We start from the raw sequence: 24,794 nt of genomic DNA, 5'->3' as shown, positions 1-24,794 counted from the left end.
GTCACTGGGGTAAAATACATTCATTGATTCGAACAATACCAAGTTCTTTTGACGGAGATAAGTCTGTGAAAAAGCCATCCCTGGAAGGTCACAGTGTGGGCATCCATTTTTTGATCCATGGCCAAGAATGCCGAATACATCGGCTCTGGCAACGGCATCGTGGATGATGGTTCTACATTGAAAGGTATGTCCAGGTAATCCTTCTTGAATTAGTTTGTTGATGAATCGGGTAACATTATCCAGAAAGTTGTAACTGTAGGGACGCCTCCTCTTCTTCTCAAATATGCTGACTGGCAATATAACACTGAAATCCTTGTTGAAGAATAACCTGAAATAATAAAGAAGAATTAATAATAATAGCATTTAATACCTTAGACTTAAAATTGTAGTCACTGATTTATAAAACGTAAAGGCTGGTAAAATTTTACCGTAAAAGTGGTAAAAACTAGGTTTACTTATGGTATTAATTAAGTCCTGGTATACAGTAAGACAGATTTTTATATATGTATGCAATAGAAAAAAGTATCAATTGTAAACTTAGTTTTCTTTCTTATTTGTTTATTGAATGGTTTCCTAAACTTTGGCTTTAAAAATCTGGGCTGTCAATTGATGTAAAACAAATATTTTGATATCCTTTGAAATATAGGCTGCCAATCCTAAAAAATATTTTTTCGAGGGTCATGCTGTATATGAAAAGAACTTTATCCCAACCCAACCCTTTCAAATCCACAATATATTAATTACTTACCTAATCCAGACAGTATAATAGGAGATATGAGATCCCTGAGCTGCTTTCACTCCGTCGCCCGAGATGTCAAAAGTTATATGATCATCAACGGCCTGTTGTCCATTCAACCGTTTAAAGTCTGTGATGGCGTCTTGGAGGATCTCATAGGTAGGGAATCTGGAAAAAGAAATATATTTTTAACTAAAACTTGCACAATTCAAAGAAATTTTGCACCATCGGGCTCCAAATAATATTACGATGAAAAGTAATGGAACAAGGGTGACAACATCCATAAAAACCAAAGCACTGTAACGGTACGACAAACGGACATTAACAATTGTGAAGTATCTGAACTGAATTTAAAAATATTAAAGTCGAACCAAAATTGAATGTAAGTAAATTTGTTAAAAAAAATACTTCAAGAAGGATAAGGTTTATGCACATACTTAAATTTTAAGGAATTAATTATAGAGTGGCTTCGCTTATAATATTGTTCTCAAGTTGTCGCAGGAAGCAATATACCAAAGAATGATCAAACTGATAATTAGAACACTTGAAAGTTTGTGTTAAAAAAGGAGAAAAATCGACATGTTTAAAATGGCGTACGGAAATTCTGGTAATGATTATAGAAATGCTACGCAATCTAAATCGTATATAAACATACCTGCACTCAATCAGTGAACCAGGAGCATTTGTAGGATTATATTTGTTTTCTTTGATTTCAACTTTGTATTTGGGTTTGAATAATGTATTATATGACGGAAATTTGAAAATACACGAGCGTTTCAGAATCGCCAGGATGATTCTAACTTTGTTGTGAGAGATGGGGGTTGTCTAGAACACAAACGCTTCTGAAATCATTAACAATTTCTTTCTCAAGTTCTGTAAGATGTTTGAAGCGATCCCCGTCATGATCGCCATCAGGTTCGCCATCAGGTTCGTCATCAGGGTCATCGTCATCATCTGGGTCAAAATAATCTTCAGGTATATCAAACAATTCGACGTGGTCCCAGTCCTCGGCATCTTGAATGCTGTCATTGTCTGCATCATTATTATCGTTGGTATTATTGTTGTTAATATTGTCTACAACAATATTAATGTAGTTTGTTTCTTCAGGATTGTTATTTAATCGCTCCAAAACTTGGTTTGCGTAGCATTGATAACATATACTTTCGGTTTCCTTTGTGAAGTTGGTATTGCAGCCTGTACAAACTTTACCTAAAAAAATACAATGTTAAACATGGTGTTTTATAGTTATAAACCTTCCCGGGACCTATGTGAAGGTACCCTGTAAAGGAGAACCCAATCGGTTCAGCGGTTAGCAAGATCCTTTTGAACAGACACACAGACATCCTGTTACTTTAGTATAAGGATAATGCCGTAAAGAAAAACTAGTCAAATTAGAAAGTTAAAAAATTAAAAATTCCAGAAAAAGTAGATAAATGTAGAGAGTGGGTGAAGGTGGGTTAGGTTAAGGGATCCCATGTAGAATATACACCCCTGGAACAAGGATATCTTGAGACAAACTTAACTAACGTTTGATCAAACCAATTGTTTGAAATTTAGATTGAAAGGAAAATAAAAAACAAAAATTGGGAGACAATGTTTGTGGGAATTTGGACAAACAAACAACAAACAGACAGACCGACATCGTTCTACTTTATATTACAGATATTGTAGGTTACCTTTTGACGATGCAGTTTCGTTCTCATATTCCACATCCATCAAATCCTCCTGCTGTTCTTCTTCTAGTAATGGCTGACTGTCTTCACTTTGTTGATGTTTCTGCATGCGCCATTTTCTGGTTCTCGTTACCTTACAGAAGAGTTTTCTTATGGACCTCAGTTTATGCTGCAACTGGAAAAAGATTACATAATTAGTGAATTACTTATTTAAAATAATATAGGGGAGTTGTTATGGATCGTTATTTGGGCAAGCTACACGTGTCAATTGATTACAGTACATATGACTATACTGGTGTAAGAGCAAGCATGTTTATAGTGCGCTGACTGCAAGTGAAAAATAGAAATTAAAGTCGAGCATAGATTATACTTTAAGTACAGTAATAAAAAGTAAGGTCTCATCTTAAATATGTAGAAATAATTAGTTGTAAAAAGTCACCTGTACATTTTTCGTCTTATCTCCACTTCTTATACGCTTCAGTAGAGCTTTAGAGAGTGTACCAATCAAATTGTCTCCCATTTCAATAACGTCTAACAGGGGTGTATAGGTAACTCCTGAAATAAGAAGTATATGTTATAATCAGGGATGTATATTCTGCATGGGATCCCCTGCTCAGGGGGGGGGGGGGGGGAATAAAAAATAAGTGGTTGGAGGAAAAAAAAATGTAAAAATTAAGAAACTGAAAACATTTTTTCCATTTTGCCCCCCTCCTTGGTTAAAAAAACTAAAAAAATGTGTGGTAGGAGGGATAAAATAAATGAAATATAGAGTTCTTTAAATATTTTTCTATTTCCCCCCCTACTTTTTCAGAAAAATCTAGGGGGGAAAAAAAATAAAAAATTTTGTAGCAGGGGAAAAAAAATAAATCTTGTGCAGAATATACACCCCTGGTTATAATAATAAGGTTATTACTTGTTTACATATAACGAAAGAAGGAGAAAGCAAAAAAGGGGGGGGGGGGGGGAGTGACACTTTTTCAAACCAAAATTAAATGTCAAAGGAACTCACAAAATAAAGAGTTAGAGTTACAAACATAAGAAAATACCCTTATTTATTCTTTGATTGTCTATAAAATTAATTAAACTTACCTATCAAAATTGTGATCCAATTATACATACGTCATCCAGCGTTGGTCTGACATTTTTTTACTTTGAAAAAAATAACTATATACAATATATACATAAAATTTTGTTTGTTCCAGTCCTGACCTGGATAATACCTATATAAATTTCCTGCCTTCCCTGAAAAGCCGACGAACGCATATATAATCGAGCCCCACTGGTCGTGACTTTTGCAGAATTCTGCAGTTGCATGGAGTTTTATTATAACAACAATGTTGAACCCAGAAAATTTGTTAATTTGCTATAAAATAAATAATAATAAATAATATAAAACAACATAACAAAAATATCAAAAAACAAAAACAAAAAATAAAACATATCAATTAAGATCTCCTAGAGAGCTATAGCCAGAAGCTTAAAAAACTGTACACGTGCATACGTAATCGTCGGCTTTAGGGGTAAATAATGTTTATTAATGTTTATATGCAGGAAATTATATATCTGCACGACCAGTGGGGCTCGATCACTGTCACCATGGGTACTTAATTCTAAAATATATGGGCGCTGCAATCAAAGAGAGGTTAACGTAAATGTTCTGAAAGAACAAAATGATGTTATCCTCTTAGGAAATACCCCCCCCCCCCCTAGAAAAACGGCGCCTGGCCTCTACCTAGCCGTATAACTTAACCTAGCCTAACCTAACCCAGCAATTTAGTTTGGGGGGGGGGGATGGGGAGTTAAATAATACAAACAAAATTTTCTAAGAGGATAACGCCACAAATTACAATTAAAATTCGCTTTCAGCATGGATATCCGGAGGCTGGATGAAATCGCCGGCGGCGAGCTCGGCTTCTCCTAGCTTCTCCTTTCTCTTCCCTGAAAGGAAAGAACATTGAATTAAAAATGAGAAAACTAAAGCGTTTTTTAATGAAAAAACTCAAAGAATTCTGAAACATTTTTTGGTTAAAAACAATTTTTTCCCCTGCTACAAAAGACAACTAGCCATGAACAAGAGCAGGTGATTTGAAGCAACTTCCATCATTGATCCACTTATTTCTTTTTTCCCCCTCCCCTCCCCCCCCCCCCCGGAGCAGAATATACACCCCTGCAATAATTTCGTAGTTTTTACCTTGTTACTCTGGGTTTTATTTAGAAAAAAGGGCTGACGTTGGTGAGGAAAGGTGCACAGTCGGCTTCATGGTCAATGACATATCTCTCGGTATCATCCAGGCGGGGTCTCTCGTTCTCGTAGAGATTCTCGGGCATAGGTTCATTCTTCTTTAATTGTGTCTCTACCCAACCGTGATGGTATAACAGTTTTACTATTTCAGCAGCGTCATCAATGCCACATGATTCTTCTTGAACTCGAATATTTAACTTGGAGAAGAGTCTCAACATCCTAACCATGAGGGCGTCCCATCTGTCATGCAGCTCGTGGTATTGGTATGGATCCATCCTAATTTGAGGAATGATTATTTTGTTTGTCTTGTTTATTTTTGGGAGGGGTGTGATTAATGTTTTTTAACTTTCCGGTATTTTATTTGTCCTTAAACAAGGGGGGGGGGGGGGAAGGCCTGGAGCTCCGGAACCTGGAGGCCTATCCAAAAAATATTAAAACTTGGGAAAATTCATCATATAAGAATGATTTTATCCCTAATAACCTATACTCTCAGTCCAAAGATAAAGCCTATACTCCCTGTTTACGCAAATGTGTCAAAACTTCCCCCCCCCCCCCCTATTTATTTAAAACAAATTTTGTAACAGGAGAAAAAAAATAAATCTTATACAGCTAATATACACCCATACCTGTTATTATGATGTACGCGTACCCAGGTGATTGACTTGAATAGCCTGTTATTCAGAACTATCTGAAAAGGTAGAATATTTAAGAAATAAAAAATTACAAAATAAAAATAGCTCGTATTCATTCGAATCCGGTGGATAGGAACAGGTGTTCTCATTCATACGCAAAAAAACTAGGTAACTAGCATATCGTATTATATGCATGGTTTTCTACGAATATAAAAATCTAAAAGCATAAGATTAAAAACAGTTATTTTTAGCCAGTGCCTCCGGCACCTCTGGGCCAAAAAAGTAGTTTCATTCTTATAATTGTACTCCTATATTTGCGACAATCCGTTTATACTACGGTGCAAGACATATATTTATTAATTTTACATTTAAAAAAGTCCTGTATATTACGTAAGCTAAAAAGAGTCCCAAAAATGGGAGAAAAAACGAATACGAAGAATATTTTAGAAAGAATTTTCAATAATTAATGATAAAATTTGAATTATAAAACAGAATGATACATATTAACTTCAAAATTCACTGTAATTTCACTAAAAATGATTACTAAAATACAAAAATGCACCGTAGTCATATAGTCCAGTTGAATTATTGCGCCGATGGAAAGTTACGGTTGCCAACATACAGATTGAATAGGTGGCAAAACACTTTGCAAGACAGTTATATTTTTAATCGTAAAATTGCAACGAATAATAACATTTCATGAATTATATAAGTTATGCAGTTTTAATTAATTAACCGGTAAAATATTAAAATGATATTATATACATAAGGTGTTTTTTAAAGTTTGGCAACTTTGTCCAGCACGTTGATTTTATCATCTGAAAACAGGGTTACGAAAGTTAAATTAATGTAAATTTTTTTTAATGTGAATGTAATATATTTTTGCAATGACTTAAATGAAATATCATCGATAAAATATAAAAAAATATATTGCAATGGATATAAAAGAAATATTTTTCAATATAAAGTTGTATACCTGTACAGAGCATGTGCATGAATGCCGCTATACCGATTGAAAACTATTGTAAACAATGAGTGTTATAGTTCAAGTCTCTTAGAGAAAATACGTGTTATAAAGTATGATTGACAGGAGATGGTCCATGTCACAAGATTTATATGAATGTCAGTTAAGAACGCCTAGAGAGCTATATATTCAGAAGTTTAAAAAAGTACTTGTCTACCAGTCTTGGCTGTTAGTGTTGATATATGGACCCTGCAATCAAAGAGATGATAGTCAGAAGTTTAAAAAAGTACGTGTCCACCTTCAGTCTTGGCTGTTAGTATATGGACCCTGCAATCAAAGAGTGGTTTGCGTAAAAGTAAGTGTTTAAATAATTTTAATATAAAAACATTAATAATATAGGACCTTGAGCGTACGGTTTTAGGCTGCCTTCGATTAACGGTTTAAGTTTTACTAGCGGCTATGCCCCTTAGAAGCCTCTAGGGGCACTTAAAGTAGGAAGAGAAAAGTCGAGGCCTCATCCTATTTTTAATTTGAGTTTCAGCTATAGATTAAAAAAAATAAAAAGCTTCGTTGTAAAAGAGAACAATATTAATATATTTATATAATAGGATAATTGTTTTAAGCCTTTTTTAAGCCTTTTTGATTTGATCTAAGAAACACTTTTTATCCTATTCTTAATATTAAATAATCCGGGTTTAATATATATGAATGTAAAAGAAATATTAATAAATTATATTTAAATTGAATATTGTTTTTCAGGTTCAGCAACACTGATTCATCAGAAATAACTATTTGGGCGCTGCAATTAAAGATTGGCGAGATAGAAGTAAGTGTTTAAATAATGTAATAAAAAATCAATATAATTTAGGACCTTACGCATGGTTTTAAGCTGCTTCGATAAACTGTTTGTTTTATAATTTTTTAAACCTTTTTGATATATGATATAAGAACGACTTTTTATCCTATTCTTAATATTTAAAGTATTCTACTATTAATATATATAAATAATAATAGAAATATTAACAAATTATATTTCAATTAATATTGTTTTTCAGACTTAACCAGGAATCAGATTCGTGAGAAAATATATGGGCGCTGCAATTAGTGAATGGTTTACATAGAAGTAAGTGTTAAAATAATTTTAATAAGAACATGGATATTTTAGGCCATGTTATTAAGACTATCCTTTAACGAAGCCTTTTTAATTCAACCTTGCTACGAAGCCTTGTGTGATGGTAGAGTGTTTGAGTTCTTAGGGAACCACACTAATTACATAATATTATCTTGAGTTAGACAGGTTTTATAAGCTGTAAACAGACTAATACAATTAGATATGTCATTATCTTTAAATTATTTATTATAATCTATATAATAGCACCTTTGAAATAAGCTCATATTATATCCAACCTATATTCGCCCTTTAAGGTTTATGATTGTTTTAAGCGTAACGAATTTTTATACCCTTAATAGAAAGATATTATAAGATGTGTTTTATGTAAAATAATATTAAAAATATATATAAATTATATTTCAATTAATATTCTTTTTCAGGTTTAGCTTCGCACACAGCTGGGTTTATTCTCCGATTATAAGCTGACCGCAATTCGACCGTGGAACATTTCTTGGACCAACATGAAGCTGTTGCCGTCAGAAATTCATCCGTTAAAAGTAAGTGTTTAATTATTTGTAATAAAAGATAGTTGGAATAATCCTACACGCAACTACGGCAACACCTCGGCCCCAAAAGGTAGTTTCCATGTATACAAGCATAACAAATATGAAGTTAATATACACAGACACACATCGAACTACCTTTATGAAACTGTATACTAAATTATATTAACAATTAAGCTATTATTAAATTTATTAGATAGATATTAAACTGGTTAGACAAAAGTTAATACATAAAAATAATGTACTAGATAGGTAGCTATTTAAAATTAGATTTTACTACTTTATATTATTGAAACAGTACATTCAGGATATTATTAAAATCTAAACAGCATTACATTCATCCTCGTGCATGTTTACTTCGTGAAGAACAGCTGCCAGTTCGGCAGCCTGGGCAGCGGCGGGCAGCAGAGGGGAAGGACGGCAGCGATTAAGATGTGTAGTAATCCATCCATGTTGATATAACCTCTTACAAACCTCCCTCTGGATCTCGACATTGTCAGTTCTGGCTCTAATCTGTAGACTCTCTCTTAAAAATAACATACGACTATTTAATTCATACCATAACTCCAAATTCCCGTTATAAGACATTCTTAGTTTCTCTCAGTCTGGTTATGTATTGATAACTGAATTAAACTTTCTCTAATAAGCAGGCACGTACACAAGCTGTATCTACTTTCTCCATGAAATTTTCCCAAAACCGTTAACTTTCCTTTTTGTAAGGCCTTTTTGATTTGTTAATCCTTTAATTGCTTAATTTAAAAATGAATATTCTTTTTCAGGATTTTGGAGTTGAACCAGTTTTGAAGTGTGGAGCTTTGCAGTTCCATGGAGAACAACTAGAGTTCCATCTCCATTGTAACAGTCAGAGATTATACAAAAAATTTCATTATTTATTATGACGACAATGTTGAACCGAGAAAATATGTTAGTCAGTTAAAATTAACAAATAATTTACAGAACGATACTAATAAGTTTTATTATGACGATCAATGTTGAACAGAGAATATTCTGTTAGTCAGTTAAAATTAACTTAAATAAAGCGTATTGATTACAATCAGTGTTTATTATGACGACAATGTTGACACCTAACATTCCACAAGCTAAAATTCTAAAAAATATTGACTTTAACATATAAAGCGTATTGATTACAATTCGCCCAATCGGTGTTTATTAATTAAGTTCTACTCGAGAGCTCCAAACATTCCACAAGCTAAAATTCTAAAAAATGTTATTTACAGAAACGATACTAGTAAGTTTTGTAGTTTCAGTATTGACCTGGATAATATCTATATGACCTGTTATGTTATAATATGAAATAAATTCTAAATAAAATCATTATCATCATTATATTTTATTTGCGATTTTTATCATTAAGTAGAAGGATGTTTGTTTGGAAAAATCTGGACTTAGCCTAAAAATTTACCTAAAAATATTGACAAGAATTTAATTAACAAGTAAGAATGGAAAAACCTACCTTAAATACTGGAGATCTTGAGGCAAGTATAAACTTGTGCACTTTTAATTTGGAGGTACTAGTTTCTATCAAACAATCAGTAAACTCTGGATCCTCAAAACAATTCTCCAGGTCACCAGAGAGACAGGATACTGCACTTTCAGGTCCAGGTTTTATAACTTCCAGCCAAATAGTCAGAGTACCTCCAGGTAGGAGACTTGCCTGATTGTTCTTCAGTACATTAATCTCCATAAAAGCAGCATTACAATTTCCCTCTCCAGGTGGCACTGTTATCAATCGACATTTAGGCATCAGTACTAGACTGTTGTTATCTTGGATGCCAATCTTTTGTAGTTTCAGTATTGACCTGGATAATATCTATATGACCTGTTATGTTATAATATGAAATAAATTCTAAATAAAATCATTATCATCATATTTTATTAATTTCATATTCCATATAACGAAAGCAAATAGTGCTGAGTAAAAGGATGTTTGTTTGGAAAGTATTAGGTCTGAATATTTCCTCATTATATTTTATTTGCGATTTTTATCATTAAGTAGAAGGATGTTTGTTTGGAAAAATCTGGACTTAGCCTAAAAATTTACCTTGTCAATTTTTACCAAAAAGTTGGTCAAATTTTACCAAGTTTTTTTTTTTGGCAGAGTCCAAAAATCTGGACTTAGCCTAAAAATTTACCTTGTCAATTTTTACCAAAAAGTTGGTCAAATTTTACCAAGTTTTTTTTTTTGGCAAAGTCCAAAAATTTGGACTTAGCCTAAAAATTTACCTTGTCAATTTTTACCAAAAACTTGGTCAAATTTTACCAAGTTTTTTTTTTTGGCAAAGTCCAAAAATTTGGACTTAGCCTAAAAATTTACCTTGTCAATTTTTACCAAAAAGTTGGTCAAATTTTACAAAGTTTTTTTTTTTGGCAAAGTCCAAAAATTTGGACTTAGCCTAAAAATTTACCTTGTCAATTTTTACCAAAAAGTTGGTCAAATTTTACCAAGTTCATTTTTTTTGGCAAAGTCCAAAAATCTGGACTTAGCCTAAAAAAATACCTTGTCAAATTTTACCAACTTTTTGGTAAAAATTGACCAAATTGTGTTTTTTTGTCTAAGTCCGAAAATTCGGACTTAACCTGAAAAATAGAGTTGTAAAATTGACCACATTTTTGGTAAAACTTCCAAAAGTGGTAAAATTGAAAAAAAAAAAAAAAATTTAAATTTAGGCTTCATTGTATAAAAGTCATTATTTTAAAGTACTACAACTGATTATGAAGAGCTGTTTTTTATTTAAAACACAAAAAACGGGTTTTTTTGTTTCGTCAAATTTTACAAAAAAAATGGTAAAATTTGACTAATTTTTTGGCTAAAATTTTTGCTGGTAAAATTTACCACGAAACTGGTATATTATACCAGGTTGACCAGCTTTACCACTTTTCTGGTAAAACGACTCTTTTTTTATGGTATTTCGTAGAACCTGGGATATTTTTCTACAATCGTTGATAAATAGCCTGAGCCTCGGATAACCTTTGAGACGGGATACACCACGAGATCTTAATTTAGTATATTACTGAACCAAATCTTGCTTAATGATGTGCATGGTTGTATAGTCAAATGTCCTTCGACAACCAACCCTTTTATTGAATGATCTTTGTCTCGAAGTCATTACTGAAACATTAGGTTGTGCATGCTTTAGGCCAAGGCATTGCCCCTGCTCTTACATTTATGTCCCGCACCTGACATAGCAGTAGTACAAACCATTTTTAACGTCTTTTGTAATGAGGTGGTGTAATGCCGAGATTCGAACCTACAACGAACGGATGCGATACGTGTTACGTCACAATCGAAAGTTTATAAATCGTTACCAGAAAGTCCGTACGTCTATTTAAAACACTAGCGGCTACGCCCCTAGAAGCATCTAAAGGGCACTTTACTTAAGGTAGGAGGAGGAAAAGTCGACCTCATCCGATTTAAAATTTGAGTGGTACTTGCTTACATGTGGTAGACTGGAGCACCGAAACCCCCCCCCCCCCCCCCCCCCGCTTAGTTTTGACAAAAATCAAAAATAAGGGGGGGGGGGGGGTAGTTTTTTAATGTCTGGAAAACGGCAAGGAGGAAAAAAGCTCAGCAAGGCAAAGACTTAACCCCCCCCCCCTTAATTTAGAAGAAAATCAAAAATAAGGGGGGGGTAGTTTTTTCACTGTACAACACGCCAGAAAGTTGAGTGAGGTAAATCAAGAAAATTCAGTATACCAGAGGGGAAACCTTATTACAGGGATATTCATGTTTTGGGGCATAATTTCCTTATTTATTGACTGATTTTAGTAATTGATGTATCCCTGAACAGAAAATGAAATAAGGAGGAGGGGGGCCAGTAAAAGGTTTTAATTTTGCGCAAACTTTCTGGCGTGTTGTACAGTGAAAAAACTACCCCCCCCCCTTATTTTTGATTTTCTTCAAAATTAAGGGGGGGGGTTAAAAACTACCCCCCCCCTTATTTTTGATTTTTGTCAAAACTAAGCGGGGGGTTAAAAAACTACCCCCCCCTTATTTTTGATTTTTGTCAAAACTAAGCGGGGGGGGGGGGGGGGGTTTCGGTGCTCCGGTCTTCACATGTAAGCAAGCACCATTTGAGTTTCAAAAAGATAAAAAAAGATATTTTTGGGGGGAGGGGGGTGAAGACACCCTCTCCCAAAATAGTTTAAAACCTTCCTAGGACCTATAAGAAGCTTCACTGTAAAGGAGAACAAAATCGGTTCAGCTATTGCGAGATCCTTCAGTACAGACAAAAAACGCTTACTACTTTATATAAAAGGATGATGATATTTTACTTTTTGGACAACAAATTTTTGTTATTCAGTTCTGACACTCTACAAATGTTTATATTCGTCTGTCCTCCCATTTCAGAGCTTCGCTTTTATGGATGTTGTCATCTTGTTTATATTTGCTTTTAATAGGGCTTTATCAGGTGATTCTACTTTCTCAGGAAAACGTCTTGTTAGTCTTTCTGAGAAATAACCTTATATAAGATTACAAAACCAACCTATCCCTAAACTGTCTAGCAGTGTCCAAACTTTAAAGGCAATAATTTAATCTACAAAAGGTTTAATTTTTTAGTCACTTAAACGCCAATTGTCTTATCCCTGCAAAATATATAATTCTACAAATGTGAAATAAGATCACGCGTATTTTAAATAATAATTAAAAACCTAATTTGAAGTGGAATTGAATACTGCACATTTTGCGGACGCGAGCTTTTATGAAATTTACAAGAATAGATTTATCCGTAATCGCGACAAATTACAGACAACAGAGATTCCTAGCCGCGTTTAGCCGCGATTGATTTACACATCTTACTAAATCTTTAGCCGTAAAAGCCACACCCAATCCGCCCACTGCTAAAATTATGGAAATAGAATATGTAGATATTGCGTCAATACGTTCCTCCGTGGTTAGGGTCGGGTGTAGGGTAATGCAATATTGGATGGTGGGGGGTATCGTTATATTAGCCTGCTGATAGAAATAGTTTATCAGGTCATGCGAAAACCTCTCACAATATCCATGTATGCTATATATTATCCATTGCTACAATTGACCTCGAAATATGAATGATCCCAAAGCCGCAAGTAGTTGAAACAGCTAATTGATGGGTTGGATGGATTTATATAATGCAAATTTTTTTAAAAATATTTTTCCTTGCTTTTTATATAAAGTAATGAAATAACTTTGCTTTAAAATTTCATTAATAACATCTCAAATCTCTTGAGAAATAAAGTATTAATATTTTCAAAGTTTTAATTTACATTAAATTAGGGAGATGAAAGCTTTTAATTAAATCAATTATGGTGCACTTTAATTTAATTTATTAAATATGTTTGTTTGCATATCAAATGTCACGCACTATATTAGCTTTCCTACAATCTTTTTACGTTTATTTCAAAGCTTTGAAAAGCAGTTAATGTTCAAAATACGTAGAATACGTGGATAGAATGACAAGAGAAAATTTGTCATCAATTTAGGTTGCTAATATTGACCTAATTTAATGGTCAGTTCGTTCATCAATTAGGAGGGGAGGGAGTATGGTCTAAAATGGAGTAATCGTAATTTTAGCCATCTGAGAGTATCACTTTAGTAGAGAACATGCAAATCTGGTGAATCATCCATAAATTAAAAATAAAATTTGTGTAAATTACATGTTCACAAAAAAGAAACTACCAGAGCAGTCAACTAATCATCCAACAACCAAAAAGTACACACCTTTGGATCCAAGTATTCGTTCTCCAGTTCGTTGCCTGTTGAACCTGTTCTTCCTCTTAAGGCCCGGGGTTTGTCACCAGACAGACCACCAATACCTAGAATAGAGAGATAGATATATAAATAGATAGATAGTACTTCCTCTTAGTGCCCGGGGTTTGTCACCAGACAGACCACCAATACCTAGAATAGATAGAATAGATAGTACTTCCTCTTAGTGCCCGGGGTTTGTCACCAGACAGACCACCAATACCTAGAATAAATAGATAGATATTACTTCCTCTTAGTGCCCTGGGTTTGTCACCAGACAGACCACCAATACCTAGAATAGATAGATAGATATATAAATAGATAGATAGTACTTCCTCTTAGTGCCCGGGGTTTGTCACCAGACAGACCACCAATACCTAGGATAGATACATAGATAGATATATAAATAGATATAAGATAGTACTTCCTCTTAGTGCCCGGGGTTTGTCACCAGACAGACCACAAATACCTAGAATAGATAGATAGATATATAAATAGATAGATATTACTTCCTCTTAGTGCCCGGGGTTTGTCACCAGACAGACCACCAATACCTAGAATAGATAGAATAGATAGTACTTCCTCTTAGTGCCCGGGGTTTGTCACCAGACAGACCACAAATACCTAGAATAGATAGATAGATATATAAATAGATAGATATTACTTCCTCTTAGTGCCCGGGGTTTGTCACCAGACAGACCACCAATACCTAGAATAGATAGAATAGATAGTACTTCCTCTTAGTGCCCTGGGTTTGTCACCAGACAGACCACCAATACCTAGGATAGATACATAGATAATAATTAGATAGATAGTACTTCCATTTAGCACCAAGTGTTTGTCATTAGACAGACCACCAATACCTAGGATACATATTTAGATAGATAGATAATCAAATAGATAGTACTTCCTCTTAGTCACCAGACAGACCACCAATACCTAGGATGGTAGGATAGATAGATAGATATATCCATAAATAGTAAGCCTTTTTGTTTTTAGCGAAGGATCTCGCTAATCACCCAACTGATATAGTTCGCCTTTATAATGAAGCTTCATTAAGGTCCATAGATGCTTTTTAACTATTTTAGGGGAATAAAAAATATCCTCCCCCAAAAAAAGTTTTTACTTTTTCTTTTTTTTAAAACTAAAATTGAAAATGTGGGTTGACTTCCCCCTGCCACGTTTAGTGTCCCTAGCCGCTAGTATAAATAAATAGTACTTCCTCTTAGTGCCCGACCAAGTTAGTTGTATGCTAGATGTTCTTCGGTTTCAAAATCATCAAATATAGCAGCTGAAAAATGCCAAATAACAGTTTCTAGTATATTTATTTATACCTTCGTGTTCCAGTAGAGCAGCAACCAACAAAGGATGTAGCTCATCCTCCATTAGCTTAGTGATTCCTTGATAAATCCAGACTGCTATGTCGCTCAACACACGTCTACATAGATAACATTTTGTTTCAACTACAAATGGGGTATTCCTGTCCAGTTTTTTGTTTAGGAATGAATATTTCTTACCGATAGGTCATCATTTATATAGGTCATCATATTCATTCCTAAACAAAAAACTGGACAGGAATATCATTCTCATTTAAACAAAAACTCATTTTTATGCTAGTAAAATGTGGTTTAATTTTGGTTTTTAAATTTCATTTATTTCCCTGTTTTAATAATTTTCTTTCTTTTAGTACTTAATAAAAATTCTAAAATCTTCCAAAAAAAATTAAAAATCTTCTAAAATCATACCAGGGATATAAATGAGATACCAGGGAAATAAAGGAATATTTACATCCACTATTTAAGGGATTGTTTATATGGGAATGGGGTATTCCTGTCCAGTTTTTTGTTTAGGAATGAATATTTCTTACCCGAGGGAATAAATGATGGACCGATAGGTCATCATTTATTCACATAAAATAAAAAAAAAGTAATTTCAAAATTTAAAAATAAAAAAAAAGAATAAATTATAAAATTTAATTTTGAAAATTTCTCTAAAATTAATAAAAACAAGGATGACAACATCCATAAGTAGCGAAGCTCAAAACCGATGGATGGACATCAAGAAAATCCTCCTATCTGGAATGGGAGTAAAGAAAATCATAAAAAATTTAAAAAATCTAGGAATCGAACTAGCACCCCAACCAATAAGGAAATCTTGATAGAAGTGTGCAGAAAAGCCATTTAATCCCTGAAAATTTCATCCGTCTATCTTGCATAGGAGTCGAGAAAATCATAAAAACTTAAAAATGTAGGAATCGATCTAGAACCTCAATCAATTGACGAATCTTGAGAAACTTGGTAAAAATATAAAGAATGTTAACTTATTTAATCTCTGAAAATTTCAAACGTCTATCTTGAATAGGAGCCGAGAAAATCACGTTTCCCCCAAAACGTTTCAGACGGACACTTCAAATTAGAGAGTAGCTTCGCTACTAAAAATTCTTGTTATCTACATAATGAAATATTATTAGATAAAAATCTAAATTATAGTATATTTTTGACAAAAACTGAATAAAATATAGTTTTTACTAAAATAATTGAACTACAAAATTATGATTATTTAAGTTTTTTCAAAACTGAAATAGTCATTCAGAGGTGAAAATTGGTAAAAGACAGCCCAAGAATTATATAAAGATGCTGATTCAATTTAGCCTCTTAATACATATATCTTTAAAGCAATATATTAAGCATGCAAGTCTTTTGTAATGCTTCTTTATACCTAAACGAGATATTTTATTAACAACCTTTATCACCAATTGTCTTATCCCTTTACATATATTGATTTTTACCTGTACGCGGTGAGGTCAAAATTTCTGAGACAATGTTCAATCTGTTTGGGAGAACTGTGGAGTTGGAATTGTTCTTCACCGGAATATTGTTTCAAGCAGTGCAACACTCTGTTCAGGATTTCAACCATGATATTTATTGTTGACAACAGTATTTCTTATATAAAAGTAACAGGATGTCTCTGTATGTCAGTTTATCTGTGGGTACCGAAGAATCTTGCTAATAATTGAACCGTATGGTTCTCCGTTACAGGTAGCTTCTCATATGTCTTGTAAAGGTTTATTTTTATGGGGGAATGTAACACCTTTTTTTTTACTTTTTCATTTTAAACTTTACCCTCCTCTCCAAACAGCCTCTAAAGTCCTATAGGGGCGCAGCCAATGATCATACATGGATATGAAGGAAGGTTTTTGGTATAAGCTTAGCGTTCTTAAACCAGATATCTAGGGAGGGAGGGAGAGGACAATGGACTGTAAATTACACTGGTACCCAAAGTATTGTAATTCGTTGGCTCAAAAACTTGTATTGATTTGGGGTTGTGGGTTAAAAATATTGCAATGACCAAACTTTTCAACCAATAGTTTAATCTACAGTATGAGATATTTGTTAGGGTTGGGCCGGATACTTTTTGGCCGGATACCGGGTATCCGGCTTATTTCTAATGCTGGATATCCGGTTCCGGCCGGATATCTGGCCAACATTCGATATCCGGCTAATTACCGGATATCCGGCCAGAAAACCGGATATCCGGTGTCAAAAATCAGCCGGATATCTTGTAACCGGATAGTTTTAATATCCGGTATCCAGCCGGATATTGAAAATGACCAGATATCCGGTCGGATAACCGGCCAAACCGGATATCCGGCCCAACCCTAATATTTGTTTATTATTATTGGGTAAAAAGCACTAAAAAAATACATACACGTTTTAATAAGAAAATTAAGTATTATAAGGAAAATCAAATAATTCTAATAAAACCAAAACGCTATATTAATTTCTTAGCAGAATCATAAAATATTCTAATTTCATTCATTTTCATATGTTTGTACAAAAATAATAATAAAGGATGACAACATAGAGCTGCTTATTAATCTAGTCCTCAAGGATTTATATTGACATTTTCTTATTAGTTGGCTAGCAACTTTAGGGACTTTTATTGACTTTTGATTGGTTGGTTCATTAAGTTGAGTGTCCAAACGTTTCAACCAAGAACTATTATTTACAGAAAGAGTAATTGTGTGATCATTAATAGAGATTTACATCAATTTATCAGCCAACGTCTTTACATTTATATCCCTGATTATATCTACAAAAGAATAATACCTATATTTACTTACAAGATAATGCTTTTACTTTATTAAGAGTATTATTAACATTACTAATTCTTGGAAACTTAAAGCATATTTCTTATTAACAATATTATAACTAGTGGCTTCGCCCCTACAGGTTAATGGAGATACTCCCCCCCCCCCCACCTTTTTTAAAATAAAATATGAAAAAGAAGAAAACAAATGGGGTGGGGGGGAGTTCCAGTAGGTATATTTATGCCTACTAAATATCTAAATATCAACCCCTCCCCCCCCAAAAAAAAAAAACATTATTTAAGTCCTATTTAACAAAAAAAGAAAAGTTTACATTGAAATATTATCAAATTTTATAAGATTAAATAATTGTTAGGAGAGTTTTATCAAAGATTGTTAAATACAGATTATTATTATTTAGAATAGTTTGATGTTTGACACGGAAAGTTGCAGACAAAACAAATATATTGGAAAAATAAGGAAAACGGATAGAAATGACACAACACATATCTATAGTGGCATACACAGGGTTTTGCAAGGGGGTGTGAATCTTGAGGCCAGCAACCCTCCCCTCCCCCCTCCTTAAAATTTAAAGAGGATTGAGGATGTTGATATACATCTTCCACACCACATATAGAACAAATAAAATTCAACTTATTCCAATTATCTTTTGTTTCTAGGTTCATTGTTTACGAGTTCTCCCCGGCTACCCTATTGTAATGAAACAATTTTGCAGGGCTCGACAGCCGCGTGTAAGCCTAAGTGAAATCAACATATTGTATCCAATTGAGCTGGATGTTAAAACCTTTTCCTAAACAGACAATTTAAATTTTTAGAATTTTATTTTATGCACCTAAGCGGCTTTAAATTTGAGGCATATGCGCGGCTGAGGCGCGGCTACAGATCCCTGCAATTTTCATGCCTTTCAATAATATCTAAACTTTTACACGTTTTTTTCATCAAAATTTTGCTTGTAGGGGGGGGGGGTGTAAAGCAAAAGCTTTCTTAAAGCCTAGAGCTAGTCTTCAGGGGTAAAAACACTGAGAAGCAATTTCTAATCTTTGGCTAGTATCATTTGTGAAAATATACAAGAAAAAAAAATCGTGCTTTAAGATTATTTTAAAATTGCTTTAAAATATAAAAAGTTTACTGCTGAATAATAAATATTTCACGTGAACTTTTAAAAAATAAACAAAATATTTTTCAAAGTAAAAACATTTTGAACTTAGGTCACATGTTTTTAAAAGCGAAGCTTTTTTATAATTAGGGTCGGTGCGTCCGTCTGGAACGGATAGCTTTTTTCGTTTATTTAAGCATGTTAGAATTGTCCTATCGTTTTCAAACTTTGCATGATGATTCATGTAGTAGTTAGGTACGAATTAGAAAGCGTAGCAACTCTATAATCGTTATCAGAATTCTGTATGTCCATTTTAAACATGTTGGTTTTTAACTTCTTTAACAACAAATTCTTATGTGATATAAATATAATAATCCGTTTGATCTTATTTTTGGAGTACTAATTCATATTACAACAAGGCACAATATTATAAGCGAATCATCTCTATAATCAAGTCCTAAAAATATGAGTATGTTCTTAAACAGTATTCTGTATTTAAAAAGTTTATCCATGGATCCGGAATCCGCCCAATTTTTGGTCAATTTTGGAATCCGAATCCGGAATCCGTTTTTTAATAGCGGATTCGGATTCTTAATTGGTAGGCTAAAATTAAAAATTTAAAAGCCTTTAAAAATATTGCTAGAATCCGGAATCCGAATCCGGAATCCGCCAAAATAAGAATCCGGAATCCGCGGGAATCCGCCTTTTTTGGACGGATTCTTGTAAGAATCCGAATCCGGATCCGGTCCAAAAATTTGACGGATTGCCATCCCTATTACCGGGAGTTCATATCTCATTCCCTCTGAAAAAAGGGGTGGGGCGTAGGTAAAATAGTTAAAGGTGGTAATAGAAGCGGCAGGATTTACATTCAATAGATAATACCTACCACGTTCTCTTTTATTTTATGCCTAAATACTATAGGACTCTTTTTAAAAAGTCAAAAGGGGGTAGTGTTTTTGTGTGCTTCACTACTTGCTTCGAGGGATAATTCCAAAATAAAGTTATCTAATTTAAATAGAGTAATAAAACGGACATATACTCTTTAGGTTTCCAAATGTCCTAAAATATTTTAATATCATGGTTTGAATTCCTGAGGGTATTTGAGAGCCAGAGGGTCTTGAGTTCGATGTCTGTTTGTCCCTTGTGCTTCTTAATGGTCTTCTTTATACAAGCTATTCCACCCTGAAAAGTTTCAATTTTTGTAACAATCTTAATACACATGTAATTATTTATGTATGTTGAACTGTTATAATCTGCAATGATAATTTTGTCCAACCTCACCTTCCCTTAATTTCTTATGTCTTCTGTTTTCAAAACTATATTTTAATTCTTTTTAGCTAGGTACCCTAATTATTCTTAGCTATCCTAGAAACAGTAGAAAACTTTTCAAAAAATGGGAAACGAATCAGTCTTGCCGTTTTGGAATTTTATACACATTTTATATCCAGCTAGATATATTAGTATGTAGTAATATTGAAGTGCTTGGACGATATTTGTATATCAAAGATTTCGAAAATTACTGTACACAAAAGTCGAATAATTGAATTGGACCTCGGTAGGTTTTCGGCTACTCTTCACTATGGTCTATTTAAGGGGTTTAGTGGAAATTTGGTATAGCTTTAATCAAATTTAAATATTTACACTTCTACCAGTCCGAATTCATTAAAATAAAAAGTTATGAGTAATATATTACATTAGGCAACTTTTTAAAGTTTGTCATGTATAGGTGCGTGCACAGGAATGTGATTAGGGGGTAACCAAAAAGGGGTGATTTTTAAAATATAATTTTTGTTACTACTCTGTTATTTTTAAAGATAATTGAACCAAATTTTTAACCTGATTCAATTACTACCCTAGATAAACGATTATTAATAGATAATAGGGATTTCCCGCCGAAACCGCCGTCTACCGCCTAATTTCGCCGTGTTATTTGCTACCTCATTTGGCTGTTTGGAGTCAATAAAAAAAGTGATATATTGAAATAAAAGTATTATAATACACCTTTTACTATCCACTTACAACTGCTTTTTAATATTTATAATTTATTTAAGAGAGGTTAGGTCGTTTTAAACTTAAAGAAAATGAAGATTGAGACTGGATAATCGAGCTTCCCATTAAAGATATTGATTAATTTTTTTTGTAAAGTATTTTATGTGTATTTCTCTACTTTTATAGTTTACCATTATAAGTATCTATTTAAATTTAGTACTGTCCCTCAAGGGCCTACAGGGGCCAACACCGCCACCCCCCCCCCCTTTCTACTTCCAAACCAGAAGTTAAAATTTTACTGTTTTTAAAGGTATTATACTGAGTTTAAAAGGAAAAAAGTATTCTCATAACTGACCAAAATATTTTTTTGTATCAATGCCCCCCCTTCCCCCCTCCTATCTAACCAAAAATAAGATAACCATCATAAATTGATATCAAACAAAATTTAATTAATTTTAGAACAGTAAAGAAAAACCGGTAGACCAAGTAATAGACTAAAACAGTATTTGCCAGCTAAATCATAACATATCTTACAAAAAAAAGACAGAAGAAACGAACACATTTACTCTTTGAAATCTTAATGTTCTTAGAGTTTTACAGACAGATTAGGGGACCAAGTGAACTAAAGAGTAGATGCTTGTTGGTGAGCTTAACCATCACCAAATAATCAGCTTTCTTACAAAATAAAACTGCTTAGTATATCAAATTTTCCCTACAGATATCTAATGTCTGTAAGAGAATTAACAACAGACCGACGGACCAAATAAATCTTACAGTAGATGGTTGTTTGTACAGATAATGTTCATAAAAAGATTTTCTTTCAACCGTCTTGAGTCGTAGCAAAGAAATTCACGATGTTTACATATCGATTCATAAAGACTGACGGACTTTGCGAATTTGAAAGTAGCTACGCTACTACAAAATTCATTTTTGCACTTTCCTTCTAAGGACTAGAGTTGCAAACACCTTCCCTAAACACTAAAATCAAAAAAGAAATGACCTATATGCAATAAATGTTTTGTTTTTTAAAATCTGCGGGCGGCGGCTTTTGTTGCGGGAACTGCGGGTAAGTCGCGGTTTTCATTTAAAATTATTGTTCCTCTAGTAATTACTGATTAATTTTAAAAAGTTTTACTCAATTATCTTTAATAGTAATGGAATACCAGAGAAATTAAGATTGCTGTTATGGTTTGTAATTCCCCCCCCCCTCAAATTTAGGTTTTACAGGCAATTTTCAGATTAAAAATTTCTAAAGTTGCGCTACCGACCCCACTCTGGAAACTTCACTTAAAGTTGTATTATATTCTCAAAATTTAGAATCATATATGGTTTGGTATGGGGTCGGTAGCGCAACTAGGAGTAAAATGAGGAAAACTAATTTTTTTTGCTAAATTTTTCAGTAAAAAAATGACGAAGATTTTTTCATAAATTTACTTTCAAAGCATAAAATATATAATAAAAATGTTTTTATTTACTGATTTGGTATATATATTTGTAAAGAATATGAACGAAATTAGTTTTTAATAGATATTTATGCAAAAAAAAATTATTTTTCATATCTAGGTAGAAAATAAAAAGTAGATTTTTGACCTTCAAAAAATATTGATTTGACCCAACTTTGAAGTAAAAAAAACTTAGTTCCAAACGTAATTTTTTCTTTTCCTTGTCCATTATGCATGGGCTGGGGTATGTAAATCAATAATATCAAGTTAAAATAAGAAAATTTGATCATGACTTTTTTGCCAAATTTCCACCCTTAGACCGTTGTGCTCTTGTACCTATCTTTCTTCCTATTCCAAAGCAAAGCTGTGTACCTGTATCAAAGTTCTGACGTTCTTTTCATCATTCATATAATCCAGGTGTCTGATCATCATAAAAAGGAAATACGCGGGCAACCCAGGTAACATCTGACTGGCAACCTACAAAATAAAGAGTAAATACGAGAGTAACCCAGATAACATCTGACTGGCAACCTACAAAATAAAGAGTAAATACGAGGGTAACCCAGGTAACATCTGACTGGCAACCTACAAAATAAAGAGTAAATATGAGGGTAACCCAGGTAACATCTGACTGGCAACCTACAAAATAAAGAGTAAATACGAGGGTAACCCAGGTAACATATGACTGGCAACCTACAAAATAAAGAGTAAATACGAGGGTAACCCAGGTAACATCTGACAGGCAACCTACAAAATAAAGAGTAAATACGCGGGCAACCCAGGTAACATCTGACTGGCAACCTACAAAATAAAGAGTAAATACGCGGGCAACCCAGGTAACATCTGACTGGCAACCTACAAAACAAAGAGTAAATACGAGGGTAACCCAGGTAACATCTGACTGGCAACCTACAAAATAAAGAGTAAATACGCGGGCAACCCAGGTAACATCTGACTGGCAACCTACAAAATAAAGAGTAAATACGAGGGTAACCCAGGTAACATCTGACTGGCAACCTACAAAGTAAATTTGTAATTAGTTTAGAATTTATATAAAGAGAGGGGTAAGTTTCTGGTAAAATATGTAAAAGTTATATGTTAAAAGTAAAAAACAGTAGTAGAACGATAAAAATTATCTTAACTTGTTAAAAAAAATTGTCTATAGTTCTTTTCAATAAGAAATACACATATTTAGTGAATATTATCGTTCTACTACTATTTTTAAGCCTTAAAACACACACCTTTACGGATTCTACCAGAAACCTACCCCTCTCTTTGTAACTAATATATCTTAATATAGCAATTTAAGTTAATCAGAATCCTCCCCCACCCCCTATATTTTGATTTTTTTTAATACTTTAGGCCAGATTAAGAAAGGTTATATTGGGTACTTGGTAGCCCCGCAGGTCTAAATTCCCCCGAATGGGTTGGGCATAAGATAAAAATTCCCTTTATTTTTATTTGTTAAAAAAATTTAATTTATCCCAAACACCTTTCCTCCTAAGATTTTTTTGGGGTAGAACAGTAGATATCATAACGATTAAGTGCGTCCCTGACTCCTTTCTCTATAAAGGTCCTTAATTGACTAACCTTTGGCTTGAGGTCCAGGATAAGGGCTCTGAGAACCTTTTCTTCTTGAGTTTTATCATACTCCAGCATTCCCATACTCTCATGCTCACGTCTAAACAAGATGATCAAAATTTTAAAATGATGTCTGTCTGCAATGAACCAATTTCATTCTCTTTGACACGTTAGCTTCTCATATGTCCTGGGAACGTTTTTAACTATTTTGGAGAGGGTATCACCACCATCCTAAGAAAAACACCGAAAAATATTGGAATATTCCCAAAATTGAGCAAATGCATAAAAGTGCTTAAAATGCTAAATCTGTGTGAAATACGGATCAAAAATTCAAACTAAAACAAAATAGGCTTTGCTACTATAATACAAAATAGTTTTAAAATAATTCATGAAATATTTCTTATTCTATTGTAATATTAATCGTCAAGAATTTTTTTTACTTCTGTGTATTTTATTTTAAACAATAAGATAATCTTACTTAAAAATAGTTGAAGAAATTCCTTTGTATATATATTTTTTATTCTTTTGATTACAGGGTTGGCGTTAAAAAAACCACTTGGTTTAAACCAAGTGGTTTAAACAAAAAAAAACAAGCTTAAAAAACCAAGGTGGGGATGGTTTTAAAAAAAAATATTTATACAAAGGCATATCTTTCCAGTTATATCTTTTTATAAAGAAAATAATAAAGTAAATAAGTGTCAAAAACCTAAATACCTGATATAAAATTCTTTTAATAGTTTAAATCTTGTACTTTGGTGATTATATCTAATAGCATACAACAGTAGAGAAAGTGAAATAGAGACATACAGATATATAAAATATACAGATAATTCACTTTATACTAAATTAGAATACATTAATTTGGATATTATTAAAAAAAAACCAAAAGAAAAACTGTTTTTTAAAAAAAA

At 33.1% G+C, this 24,794-nt stretch overlaps 1 protein-coding gene and 1 long non-coding RNA gene across 3 annotated transcripts in view; one reads left to right on the top strand and one right to left on the bottom strand.

Annotated features, from left to right (window-relative positions):
- The window catches only part of didum (dilute class unconventional myosin), a 179,350-nt gene that overhangs the window by 34,369 nt on the left and 120,187 nt on the right, over positions 1-24,794 (bottom strand). The window contains exons 48-53 of one of the 2 annotated variants that reach the window (XM_080169607.1): positions 23,893-23,983; positions 22,675-22,779; positions 19,961-20,053; positions 16,456-16,562; positions 15,002-15,105; positions 13,641-13,735 (exon numbers count right to left, since the gene is read on the bottom strand). In XM_080169607.1, the coding sequence (XP_080025733.1) occupies positions 13,641-13,735; positions 15,002-15,105; positions 16,456-16,562; positions 19,961-20,053; positions 22,675-22,779; positions 23,893-23,983 (595 nt within the window). Of the gene's footprint in view, positions 1-13,640; positions 13,736-15,001; positions 15,106-16,455; positions 16,567-19,960; positions 20,054-22,674; positions 22,780-23,892; positions 23,984-24,794 lie in introns of both variants that reach the window. The other variant, XM_080169606.1, reaches the window with a different exon arrangement.
- On the top strand, positions 5,239-8,337 carry LOC145325460 (uncharacterized). Its single transcript, XR_013881489.1, has 3 exons — positions 5,239-7,073; positions 7,303-7,370; positions 7,799-8,337. It is a non-coding gene; the product is annotated as an uncharacterized LOC145325460 (long non-coding RNA).

The sequence above is a fragment of the Acartia tonsa genome, chromosome 8 (assembly GCF_053477335.1).
Source record: "Acartia tonsa isolate MP-2025a chromosome 8, ASM5347733v1, whole genome shotgun sequence".
Lineage (NCBI taxonomy): Eukaryota > Metazoa > Arthropoda > Copepoda > Calanoida > Acartiidae > Acartia > Acartia tonsa.
The sequence above is the reverse complement of the archived record's forward strand: the minus strand, read 5'-3'. Positions and strand labels throughout refer to the sequence as shown.